This window comes from Lathyrus oleraceus, chromosome 1, assembly GCF_024323335.1.
Source record: "Lathyrus oleraceus cultivar Zhongwan6 chromosome 1, CAAS_Psat_ZW6_1.0, whole genome shotgun sequence".
Classification (NCBI taxonomy): domain Eukaryota; kingdom Viridiplantae; phylum Streptophyta; class Magnoliopsida; order Fabales; family Fabaceae; genus Lathyrus; species Lathyrus oleraceus.
The window spans coordinates 150,405,040-150,418,953 of NC_066579.1; the positions used below are offsets into that span (position 1 = coordinate 150,405,040).

A 13,914-nucleotide genomic window follows, 5' to 3' on the forward strand; every position below is an offset into this window, starting at 1 on the left:
TTTTTGATATTCTTGTTGGTTGTTTCTACTGCGTTGTTCATCTTTGGTCGACAAGGTGACAAGTTATGGTGTTTAATTTTAAAACTCTCTCATAACTCTTCCATCATCTTGTTGTTCATATTCGACCTGTTGTCAGTGATAATCTTATTCGGAATGTCGTAGCAGCAAATTATCTCTTTCTTGATAAAACAGGTTGTACATCCTGGAAATTATTTGGCTGACCGAGGTATGAAACCCGAATTTCTAACTTAGTCGAGATATTTATTTTTGGTCGAGATGGTCATGTAGAAACCTCAGACCGACACACATAGACCGAACCCTGATGTCGGCCGAATGGGTTCCTTAAGCAATTAAGAGGTAAGTGTCATACCCCAAAATTTTCCCTCCCCTTTGATTTTTTATCTAACCTTTTGGTTTAAGGTTCATTTGTCATAAACATCCATATCATCTAGTGTACTAACATCATCATAGGTTCAAAGGTTTGAGGTTGATTTTACTTGACAAGGACCTAGGGTTTGCTTGAGAATCAAGCCCTATGAGTTGTGGTGCTACAGTCCTTGTGGAGAGATCATCATGGTAATCAAAGGTGCAAAACCCAAATTAGGGACAGTTGGTTCTTGAGACCCAAAAGACTTTATCACGGTGTTCATGCATTTTCCAAACCCTAATTATTGATATTGAAGAAAGGTGAACCTTGTGGTTTGTTTTGAAGGATTGTAAACCCTATCTTGGCTCAAGGCATTCATGTTTGTTGCTCACTTGGTTTGAGGTTTGGTTGTTGTTTGACTTGAGGTTTATGGTTTGGTTAGTCAGAGATGTGCTTGCATTCATGATTCATATTCATATTCCATTCATTTTTCACGTGGCATTGAAAAGAGATTACAAACTTCATAATTTTTGCATAAGTTGACTTTTGGTCAACTGTTGACTATTTGGCCAACCGGTTGACCAAAGTCAAATCATCATTCTTGACTATCTAAGATTTGTTTTTATGCATTTTATCAGGTTCATCATCAAATCCTTGTCTGTCTGTGACCAGGTCTAAAACCTAGTCATACCTACTTTTGGACCAACCTAATTTTGACATTTTTAAAATTTTTCTCATTTTATCACTCATTATTCAACGATTTCTAAACATAATACAATTTCATTTACACATTCAAATTCATAATTCCATTCAACCATTTCATACAATGTACATTCCATACATCCAAACTTCATATATTCAAATTAATCCAATTACATTTCAATACAACCATTTGATTCAAAATGACACTTTCATACAAGTTCATCATGTTACAATTCCTATTTCATTCCAATTCCAAAATATATTTGCATTCAAATTACATAAACCACAAAGCCATGATATACCATTCATTACAAACATAAACTTTTACAACATTCTACATAACATTACAACATAGCCACCAATGCATTCAAACCCAAAGCAAAACAGCCCCCATTAGCAAGCCATGAGCCATTTGCAATTCCAAAGCTCATGTGAAGCAACATCCAATTCATTCAAAGTAACTAACCTACAAAATCGAAATTCATTTTTAAAAAAAAACTCAGAACCAACACTAATGCATTCTAACTGTTTTCAAGGAAACCAATTTCACAACTAATTCAAATTAACACATTGCATTTCAAATCAACAGCATATTTCATTTCAATTTCATTAACCTTTTGCAGTTAACTAACAGAAAGTTCAGATTGCAAATCCACATGTGCATTTCATTTACATTTCAATTAAATTTCAACATGAATGTCACTCTAACTAACTATTTCATTTCTAACCAAAAACTGCATTTCAGGTTGAATTTCATTTGAGTTTCAAAACAGAAACAGAGTTCTATATAACACCGCATCACGCATCAATTTTCAGATTAAGCCACTTTTTCATATAATCGAAACTTCATCCATCATCATGTACTGAACTTTTATTCATCCCGTATGGGATTTGGAATCGCATCGCATGGACAATGTGAAGCCGAATGTTGAACTCGAAGAACACCATTGATGATGAGAGGACGTGAAGCCGAAAGTAGAAGATGTGAGAACGCGTTGCTGCTTTTGGAAAATAAGCGCTTTTCTCCTATTTTTTTCCTCAACTTAGGTGCTTGGACTCGGTTCCTGCTCTTGGATACCTTGGTTGTTTGTGCCTAAGGACCCAAACGGATCCTTTCTATTCAACACCCCATGCATGGGGCTGCATCCTCCCTCTTCTCCTTTAATTATTGTTTGAACTTATTTATTTTAATTGGTGTCATGATGAAATTCTCTTTTTTTTTCTTCCTGATTTTTGCATATAGAACTAATAATTAGAAATTTTTAATTTAGATATTAGAATATTAGAATTTTAGAATTTGATTAGATATAAATAGATTTTAGAATTGATTAGGAATTTTAGAATTTGATTAAGTATAATTTTATTTTAGAAGTGATTAGAATTTTAGAATTCTATTAGGTTCATTAGATGAATTAGAAATAATTAGATATGGTGATAATTGGAAAATTAGGTTTGGTTAGTTTTAACTAGATTATAATTCCTAATTGGACATTTGTGCAAATTGACCTTAGTACCTGGGCTTAGAATCTTGAAATGCATGTTCCTCTAGTTTAAGACTGGAAAATCATCTGATTGACTGAGTATTCCTTTAGGTTGTTGTACGCATGATTATGATCATTTTCATTTCCATTGGTTGTGTTGATCAAAGTTTGCTCCAAATCCTTTATAATGTGCTCAATTCCCCAAACTTGTTCAAGTGATCAAAAGACTCTTGATCACTTGATAAGGAAAGTCTCTCATGTTCAAGATGTACTAGATATACTAGATCTTAAGAGATATACAATACCTCAAGGTTCAAAGATCAAGACTTCATTCAATACAAGTCAATACAAGACAACACAGACTACTATTCAAAGTAGGGGTGTTCGCGGTTCATGAATTGAATTGAACCGAACCATATTAATGGTTCAATGCAGTTTTTAAAAACCACTTTAGCAAAAAAGTGGTTAATCTGTTTAATCAATTCAATTCGGTTTAAAACCAATTCAGAACCGGTTCATAATTTTAAACCAGTTTAATTTATTTAAACCAGTTTAAAACCAATTTTTTAAAAAATTGGATTAATTTTTTCACCAAATTCCAAACTGATTTTCTTATATATTTAAAAAAACTGTTTCTTTTTTGTTTTTATAATAAAATTGAATTTAAAATTTGAATTCAAATCTGGATTTTTTTTAAAAAAATGGTTTATATAGCAGTTTTATTTTAAAAAATGGTTTAAATATTTTGATTTAAATAGAGATTTTTGCATCATCAATTGTGAATGTTCCTTATCATTTTTTCTTTATTGGAATTGTCATTGAACTCATACATGTTGCTTAAGTCACTTTTAATCTATATAGTTATCAAAATCATTAATAACATATTTAGTTATCAAAATCAACAACTGTGGAATATAATGAAAGGAATGCTATAAAATATTTTTCTTTGACACTTAAAAATAAAAGTTCTGGACATTTCCTTTATGCCTAATCAACAAAGCCATCCTGCTCAGGGAACATGGCCTCTAAATCAGAAGTTTGACAATAATCCCTTCTTTGCATCCAGTAAGCCAGCGTATCATGCAGACCAAATTTATGATCCCTTTTCACCCACATTTGTTGCATCTCCACACCAGAAAGGTAATCTCGGAAAATGAGGGAATTGGGCGGCTACAGATATGAAAGACTGGCAGTAAAAATCCCAGTAAGCAAAATCATTATAACAACTATGATAGCATCTTATTTGGTCCATTGTTTTCTACGCAATGAAACAAAATTTAATCAACAGAGTTGAGAGGTGGGAAAATGAGTATTGGAAAAATTCAGAATGAGCAAATACACACTACAAACATTTGAATTGATTGATCATAGTCAAGAATTATCAATGGGAAGAGTAAGCTATAGTAACAAATCATCTCCTTCATGTATTGATCTTAGATTTAAGAGCATCCAATTGCAAATGCTACTGAAAATATGTAATAGAAATAAAATTGGTTGGGGAGACTAGGAAACTAATGGTCAGTATATCTTACCCTCAATCATCAACAACTGACACAAAGGATGAGCAACTTCCGGCATCTGGCGTAGAATATAGTTCTGCAAAAGAAAGAATAAAAATTTAACATGTAACAATAAAGTAATAAGACACTAGTTTTTATATCTTTTGACATCTTACCATCCCCAATTCGATCAATATTATCGAGATCCTCACTACTAAGAAAAGATGGAACTACTCCTTTGAGCCAATCTTCAGTACAAATAAGTGCTTCCACACTAGCCGATATTAAAGAACTACGATATGCATCAAGGATCCTTCCTCCGGTACTGAAAGTTGATTCAGAGGCTACACTGGATATCGGTATGGCTAAAACCTCTCTTGCAATGCTTGCAAGTATTGGATATCGGCTTGAATTCACCTTCCACCACTCTAGCACATCAAAATTTGGAGGACGGTTTTCTACTCCTTCTTGAATATACTTCTGTAATTCTGTCTCTGATGTGCCGCACTCATCTGATTGGTAGAATTCAGCACAATGGTACGGATCATTAACTGCATTAAAACCACCTGATATATTAACTGAACTACCTAGACGAGACACTGCCCTACCAGAGTATTCATCAAAAATAGACTTCAAATATGAACCCAATTTGGTTTTCAAATATTCTGCATCACTAGTATCATAAATCCTAGCTACCATCCATACCACAAGCTTCAATTTACATCTAGGGTCTAATACCATTGCAATCAATAACAACATGTTAAGGTGGTCAGATTTTCCCCAATATTTATTGTACTTTGCCTTCATCTTTATAGCCATTGACCTTACCTTTTGATCTTCCGAATTACACATGTTCATAATGCTTCTTCCAACACCAAAAACCTCAAGCATATACATGTTGCTTGTCACATAAGAAGATCTTGAAATACGCTCTGTAGCTTCATGAAATATCTGTAGAAATGGAAGGATTAACTCAACATGCTCCCAATCTTCCGGTCTAGGCACTCCTTTATCCTTACTCATTTCATTAAAATATTTCCGATCTCTGAATTCTAACTCTGTAAAGGTCTTATTATGTTTTAATGCACCCTTTAACATTAGATATGTTGAGTTCCACCGAGTCTCACAATCTCTCCCAACATAACCTTTATATCCAATTGTTTCATGATCAATACATTTCTTAAATCTCTGAAACCTCGAAGGAGTACGCCTCACATACCTCACCGCTGCACGAATTCTTACAATAGAATCATCAACTTCTTTCATCACATCCTTTACAATAAGGTTTAATATGTGGGCACAAAATAGTTTTCATCTTCGCTTTCTCCACGTCCCAATTCTTCAAAATATCACGTGCTAGTGTATTGCGTGATGGGACCTTAAATTTTGGTTGTAAGCCATAAATGAACCTATGTAAATATGGATGCTCTACCTTTTGAAACGGAAGTTCCATGGCTACAAACATTTTTGTCAAGTCCATTCGGCTAACTTCTTGGTCAAATTTGGGAACCGAAGGGGATGAATTAACAATCGCTTCCCTATTTTCCATTGAGCTTGAAGATGGTTCATGCATCGTCACATTCACCGCATTATCTGGATTATCACTACATATTCTCAAATGAGCTAGCATAGCGCTTGTTCCACCATTATACTTGATTAAGGAACCACAATGCTTGCATTTTGCTGACTTTGACATTTTTGTGTTCGAAGGCATCGGTGTAAAATGATTCCATGATTCTGACCGATTTTTACGCTTTTGAGGCAACAAAACAGCATTATTAGAAACTGGAGGTGTAGAACCAATATGTTCTTCTGTCTCAAAGTCCATAACACTGTCATGACCATCCATATCGAAGTTGCTAGAATTTTGCTGAAACGTTTTAAGCATTCCTCCGATCTATAAGGAGAAGCTAGCTGCAAAAGCCATAAGATAAATTGTTATTCACTTATATTCTTACAATAATACTACTATAAGTAATTTTGTAACCCAAATCAGCACAATAAAACCAAACATTTTAAGATTGATCTTCATTTCATAAAAGAGAAATTAAATTCTAGAATTATATGTATAGTGTTTGTGACCTCTAATAAAATAACTACTACAATGAATTGAGAGCTAATAAAATGATAAACACAAATAGGTCACCACAGGTCTACTAAGTATGCCACAACATGTTACTAATATGACGATAATTAGTTTGATAAACACGATAGTAGCCAGTGCAAATCTGTAATAGGTTCTTATTTTTCCTTATATGAATTCTTTTTCGTCTTAAGGTAGCAGGTTTGTCTTGGACCTGGTTTCAGTGTGAAACATATTAGCTTTCATAAAATGCAAAACCGTCTACAAAGATTGATCATAGTTTGCTTGCATTGAAAAGATAAATCAAATAAGGATGAACTTAAGTTAAAGTATAAAACCAGCATAAAAAATCAACAGAATCAGAAGTTAAAATTAAGAAAGATTGTTTACAGGCATGCTAGATTTTCCACATTGAACAGAAGGTGTGGTTCCAAATGAGTTTGTAACGGCTGTTGCTTGTACAACTGTAGAAGTTTTCCAATGAACTTCTAAAGTGAGTGTAGAAAAGAATCATTTTTGACAAGTAAATTGGTGTATTTATAGCTGAGCTTGAAACACAGAAACTTTTAAAGTGAGTGTAGAAAAGAATCAAGATTTTCTTAATATGTCTTCATCATTTTGACCAAAGTAGAGAATAACACTAATTACTAATAGACTAATACAAATATTAGAAAGTTTTCCAATGAACACTCCCCAAGTTTCTTTGACAAACAATTGTCATTACAATACCAAAGAATATAAAAGAAAGAGATAATAATTGACTTTGAACTGTAAGAAATGTTTGAGTGAAAACTGACAACAAATATAATTTTGATCTCATTTTCATAGATAACTTACGGAAAGAGAAAACAACATAACGTACAAAACTTTGACACGAAGCAAAATAGTCTTTCGATTTTACCTATCTAGAATCATGTCCAATAATTATCCACCCTCGCATAACCTGACAAGAACAATACTATCTCATTAGTTCAGGATAAATGACTAGTTTAGCTTAAAAGTTATATGTACTACCCAGCTTTAAATTATGCTCATATTTTGAAGATTCTTGAAAACATGTACTTGTGATGAAATCCTTTACAGGAAAACACAAATCAACCAGTAGATTAAAATTCAAATAAAATCCTATCAAGACTAAAAGCAATTTTCAAATATTATTTCAATTCAAAGTGAAATTGAGAGCAGAAAATAACAGGTTTACCTCAAAAAGAGTCGAGACAAGAGTTTCTACGAGCAAGATCCGAGTAGAGAAGGTGAAATATGGTGAAATCGAAACCGAGTTAAATCGAAACCGAGTGAAAATGGAACATATCGAAAATGAAATCGAGTAAAATTTGAAATCAATTAAAATCAAAATTGATTCAAAACAAATAGAAGGTGAAATTGAAATTGATGTTGAGTTTGAATTGGAGAGAAGATGATTTAGGGTTCATATTTCATATTTGGGGAAGAACACGTAATGTGAAAATGAAAAGGTTATGATAATAGTAATTGACTAAGAAATATTAAAAGATTATAATTAAAATATTTATCATTTTAATATAATTATTTATTAAGTTTATTGAATTTGTTAAATAATAGTATTTATATTTTAGATAAAACTGTGGAAAGAGTTTATAAGAGTTTAAACTGGTTTTTAAATTCAATTAGATTAATTGAATTGGTTAAAATAAACAATTCAATTTATTAACCATTTAAATAGTTTAAGTTTTTTATGGTTCAATTCAGTTCAGATTAGGTATTTGGATCAGTTAACCAAATTTTTAAACACCCCTAATTCAAAGCACAACAAAGGTGGATCAACAAGCTAAGGAGTCAACACTAAACAGTTATAACGCGAATTGTGTGCCACAAGTCTTACGAAATGAAGAGTGATGAGATGGAGTTTCTCCTATCCTTGTCTAGAGTACCTTTTAGTACGGGGCGTAGGCCCTAGCTACTCAAAATATTCGCCTTCTTTCATAAACTTTAGTACGATTCAAATCTAACAACTACTAAGTACTCTTCTACATAGATGTGAGATGCAGACTAAAGATCAGACTTCAACCTTCCAGGGTTTCACTTCCCCTTCTTTTCTTTCTCCAGTAAAACTAAAATGATTTTGTGAATAACTAAAAAACAATTAATAGATACGATTAGAATTGTACGCAACGAGCCCTAGGTAATGAAGAATCATAAGAGGGAGTCTCTCATATCCTTGTCTAGAGTACCTTTGTACGGTGCGTATGCCCTAGCTACTCAAAGTATTCTCCTTCGTTCATAGACTTTAGTATGGTTCTAATCAAGACTTTCTTTCAGAATAAAATTAAACTCACCTCATCAAACTCAGTTTTTTCCTTTTGGCTTCATTTTCTGTTTAAAACCTTTTCAGAAAGGACGTGTTACTTCCATTTTACCGTGAGCAAAGCTTAAGCCCTCATGTGTGAGCATACAAGCATTGTTTAACTGCTAGAGTGTGATCTGAGTATATTTATTATATCGCAAACAAACAAATTCTTAAGTCTCTCATGCTCGAGCATACAAGCAAGTCTCCGAGTATATTTATTATTCTTTTTCTCTTTATCCTTTCGTGAGTAATCTTTAGATAGTAACACTCGTTTGTGCAAAGAACAATCAAAACGATTTCCCGTTGAATACAACAAATGCGAGGGATGCTAATACCTTCCACTTGCATAACAGACTTTCTTACCCTTTTTCTCTTCCCCTTGGTTTTATCGATGTTTTCCCTTTCCTTCGGGAAAAAATAAAGTTTGATGGAGACTTTCTTGCATCTTTGAGCATGCGATGCGCTCAGGCATAATTCGCGTAGCTTCAACAGGCTAAGGGTCGGAAACTGTTACATAATGATTAATAAATCGGTTATATATCACTAATGGTAATAAACGGTTACAAGTACTTATTATGTCCGTTACAAATAATTAAATAAACGGTTATGTTTAGGATGGTTATAAAACCTAGTTGTTGTGACTATTCAGTAGAATGGAGAGGGTGACAATATGTATAAATCTTGAGACCAACTGAAAAAAGGAATATGCACAATGATAAACATAGAAAAGAGTAAACTTACGAGAAACCTTGGACCACCAACTATGGTGGCTATGAACCCTATACATAAACAGACACATCAACCAATTATCTAAGGCTCTCCCTGACTAATAACAGGGAAGTCAACTTTTTAATGTTTTTAGCAAGAATATTTGATGTCAACTGTGGGACTCCAGTGAAATTTTCTAGGACACCGAACACAATCAAACTTAAACAATCACTTTTTCATAGTAAATGGATTTCCAATTTCATAAGATTCCGTACCATTACACTATGAACAATGAACCCTTAAGCACTTTCTCTTTTCGCATTCAACCATCAAATGCGATCATCCCCGGTTTTTCAGTGACTCTCCGAACATGGAGCAGCCTTAACGAAAAACATGCAAGATCAAGAGATTGTCTCCGTTAACGGCGTTACGATTTGATGAAGTCGATCTCAAGAAATATAGAGTGATTAGAGAGTGATACGAGAATTTGACATTCACACTTTGGAGATTCTATTTGGATAACTGAATCGACTCGTCGCGAGTTAGATCAAGATTCAGATCGGAACTTGGCAATCCGAAATTTTGGAGTATCTTTCTGGATTTGTGTCGATCTCTGCTATATGGCACAACCTCCCTTATCTGGTGAAGAAAATCCTAACGTAGCTGCATCGTAAGTCGGAAATCAATTCTAGAATTGAATTCATACTTAATTTAAAGTCAAACATTGTCGAGTTTATACAATGTGGATGTCGATAGATTCGCGAGAGTTTTGATTACTGACATCTTTTCCTGAAAAAGAGTTAAAATCCTATCAACAAGTATGCAGGTGTGCCAACGACCACAACAAATACAATATCATATCTCGCCATCAAAGTCTTTGACGCCGCCGCTAACAAAAAAAAACTAAGTGATCTTCAATAATCCTTTAGTTTGTCAAGTCTATTTTAAAATTGGGTTTTTAACATTAATATTAATATTTTGTTATTTTCCCGCCAAATTCTTATAATCATGTTGTCGAGTGCTGAATTCCTCTTCCCTTTATGTGAAGGTATTGGAAGATCTCAGTTTCATCCTACAGATCAAAACTTCTTTGTTGAAATGCAGAAGTCAAAGGTTCATTGGCCTCTTTTTGAGGAGAAGATCCTAAAGCAGAAGTCAAAGGTTCATTGGCTGAATGTTGGTGATGGAAACAATAAAGTAATTTCAAGATGGCTTATGCAATAAGGGTGGCTGACAAGATGCCGACCATGTTTACCTTTGAAAATATCGTTATTACAATACTGATGATACAAAAGTATATATATTGTCGTCCTGCTTATATATGGTTCTATTGTAGTGGTTATGTTTTCTTCTTTAGGTGTTGTTTTGTTGCAGTTTTCTGTGGGAAATTTTATGATCCTCGTTTTCTATCCTGATGTAAGGATGATGATAAGCATCGGAGGCGATATGGAAACTGATTGTTCGTTCAATCCTGATGTGAAACATGTGTGGGTTGCAACTGCCGTGAATTCCATCAAAGAGATCATCCATATCTATGACGACGACAACAATAAGAAAAATTGCTTGATAATATTGATATTCACTAAAATGCTGCCAAATCAAGTCCTCAAGACTTCTCCTACTGTATGGGACAAGTGATAAATAAATTCAAAACTAATGCTCAAGGTGGTGTTTGTTACTCCAACAAATGATATCTATACCCACAGGCCGAATCCTAGCATTGTTTTTACGAGATCACGGGCAAAATCATACATACAAATTTATGTTTTAATTTGTTGTTGGAAAGCGTGAGTCAATGTCTAGGCTGTTTGTAATGAATGATCTATCTAAAATTTACTTTAGGTAATAGTTGTTGCTCTTTTCAACTGTAGGACAGAAGACACCTCTTTTTCCAAACTTATAAGCTTATATAGGATGGTTATCGGAAGAAAGCTATTCGAAGAACTCAGATTTTCAGGATAAAAGACATCAAATACTATGTCACACGAAGTAAAAAAAATCGGAAATTGAAAAAGAGAAGAACAAAGACCGGACATTGCCTTACCTTACAAAAAAACTAGGAGCCGAGAACGACGAAGATCGCCACAAGGGGCAAGCCGGATGCGGTCGGGTAGCGTTTAATAAAACCTCTTGCCTAACTGAACTCCAAGCAACTTGAAGCATCTGGCATAATCGGCTGCAGTCGGATAACATTTAATAAAATATTTGACCTAACTGAAGTCCAAGCAACTTGAAGCCTCTAGCATAATCGATTGCGGTCAGGTAAGATTTAATAAAACCTCTAGCCTAACTGAAGTCCAAGCAACTTGAAGCCTCTAGCATAATCGGTGTGAAGACAAGCTTCTCAAAGTGTTTTGATGAAGACATGCTCTACAAGCAAATGTGCATCGCAAAAAGAATGGTTCAAGACTCAAGCTCCTCAAGCACAAGCTTCACTTATAAAAGAATTTCAAGTCTTGAAGATTTCTATTGATTTCATCAAATTGTTAAGGTATTAAGTTCTCAATCTCTCTATGTTCATTCAAGTGCTCAAGATTTTCATACATACATATCATGTTTCATTTAGGTCTCTTAAACATTTTTCAATTGGCCTTACATTTCATTTTTACTTCATTTTGTCCTCCTGCCTTGATGGTAATCAGTTACCAGATTTGAGGTAATCGATTACCAACTGTGTGTGTTGCCTCCTGTAACCAGATTTACAACACGTAATCGGTTACCATGATATGGATAATCGATTAAATAGTAAAAATTTTAACTTTATTAACGTTGGCTCAAGTGTAACCGATTACACCATATTGGGTAGTCGATTACCACTGAACTAGTGGCAGAAAAAAATGCATTTTTTCATGAAAACCTTTTCTGAAACATGTTCTTGAAGCATGACATCCATTCATGTATTATGACCATTTAGAAAGGTGTCTAAGGATTATATATAACATATTTCTGCAGAATTTGAACACACCTCATTTACACAAACATTTCAAACAATCTTTTTCTTCATCTTTTCAAATTCTCTCAAGTGTTCTTGATTAAATTTTCTGGTGAAACTTTCTACACTGAATTTTCATATACATTTATATAGTTTCATCATATCATCCTTAGAGCACTTGTATGTCATAAAGAAAATTGATTACATAAAGGGAGAACATCAATCAATAGATTCATATATTATACCATCTGTCGAAAAACATGTAAAAACCCATATTGTCCTTATTATCCTTGTTGTCCATGACTGTTGGAAACAAGAGAGTCATTAAGAGAGGATTGTTCTCTTAGTGGACTTAGTGAAAAATCCAAGAGGATTGTTCTTGGTATTCTTGTTAGAGTCTGTATAGAAAGACTAGGTTGTCTTGTCCATAAGATCTAACTATAATAAAATATCTTACATGTGGTAAAGGGACCAGAGTACTCTTAGATTGTAAGGGAAACCAGTATACGTCTTGGTGTTCTTTACTTTCAGCACTTTACTATTTCATTGCATAACCAAATCAGAAAAGAAAGAACAAGTTTTCATAAAATCAAAAAAAGTTTTCAAAGAACCTAATTCACCCCCCCCCCCCCCCCCCTCCCCTCTTAGGCATATACTCAACTTACATTTGGCATCAGAGCGGATTATTGGTAACTTGCTCCTCAGATCCAGAAGATGGTTTCCGCAAGCGCAAACCCAGTTTTGAAAGATGGTGGTAGTAGCAACAAACCTCCTCTATTTTCTGGAAAATATTTTGACTTCTGGAAAATCTGCATGAAAGCATATTTAGAAGCACAAAGGGATGGTATATGGGAAACCGTTGAAAATTGTCCGCATAATCCTATTGTATGGTCAATGGTGTTGGCACTCCTAAGGTTAAAAGCTCTTATGATGAAGACGATAAGAAAAGAATACTTAATGAAAAGAAAGCTATCAATATTATTCAAAGTTCATTATGTATGGATGAGTTCTTCCACATATCTCAATGGCAATCGGCTAAAGAAATATGGGACACTTTGGTGGAGACTCGCGAAGGAACCGCTGAAGTTAAAAGATCCAGATTAAACACATTGAGTCAAAAATATGAAATGTTCAGAATGCTACCCGGAGAATCCTTTGTTGCATTGCAGAAGAGATTCGTCTATTTAATGAATCATTTGATTGCACTTGGAAATACATTTACTATTGATGATCTCAACCTTAAAGTGCTTAGATCATTGACAAGAGAATGGATGTAAGACCCCCAATTTTGACCCTAAGACCCCTCATGCTATCTCATCATTTGCATTGGCTTTGGGATCACACCTTGGTATCCTCCTTACCCATCATTCATTGGATTTTCATTCGGAGAGATCACAAAGCACTTTTGATTGTATCATACTTTTTTTTCCTTATTAACTAACCAAAATACCAAAAATATGTCTAGTATAGTTTCATTTCTTTGGTAGGTGTTGTGTGCATCCATATGTGCCCTATCAAGCTCATATCTAGGGTTTGAGACCCTCAATGCAAGATATCAATTAAGGAAAGGTTCACCATGGTTCTAAGCATCATATATGGATCCCCATATTGTTTATTTGTCAATTTTATGAAGAATTCATCAAGATATTTGAAGTTTGTTTGCCTTGGAAACCCTAATTCATCTGGGTATCTTGTGTGACTTCCTCAGCTAGTTTCCTCAATAATTGGTCAAATATATCAAGGGATGTTTCATTATACATCATCTCAGGCATATATGATACTCCATGAGCCCCAAAGATCAAAATAACTTCAAGTT

At 34.1% G+C, this 13,914-nt stretch overlaps 1 protein-coding gene and 1 long non-coding RNA gene across 2 annotated transcripts; both read right to left on the reverse strand.

The window, feature by feature from the left end:
- Nucleotides 1-1,239: 1,239 nt before the first annotated feature.
- LOC127123267 (uncharacterized) lies at nucleotides 1,240-2,064 on the reverse strand. The gene is made up of 2 exons (XR_007803583.1): nucleotides 1,939-2,064; nucleotides 1,240-1,535 (listed from the first exon to the last, which is right to left on the reverse strand). It is a non-coding gene; the product is annotated as an uncharacterized LOC127123267 (long non-coding RNA).
- A 2,020-nt stretch (nucleotides 2,065-4,084) lies between these two features.
- On the reverse strand, nucleotides 4,085-5,898 carry LOC127096481 (zinc finger BED domain-containing protein RICESLEEPER 1-like). The gene is made up of 3 exons (XM_051035045.1): nucleotides 5,482-5,898; nucleotides 4,226-5,321; nucleotides 4,085-4,146 (listed from the first exon to the last, which is right to left on the reverse strand). The coding sequence occupies exons 1-3, from the start codon at nucleotides 5,896-5,898 to the stop codon at nucleotides 4,085-4,087; spliced, it is 1,575 nt and encodes a 524-aa protein (XP_050891002.1).
- Nucleotides 5,899-13,914: the final 8,016 nt, after the last annotated feature.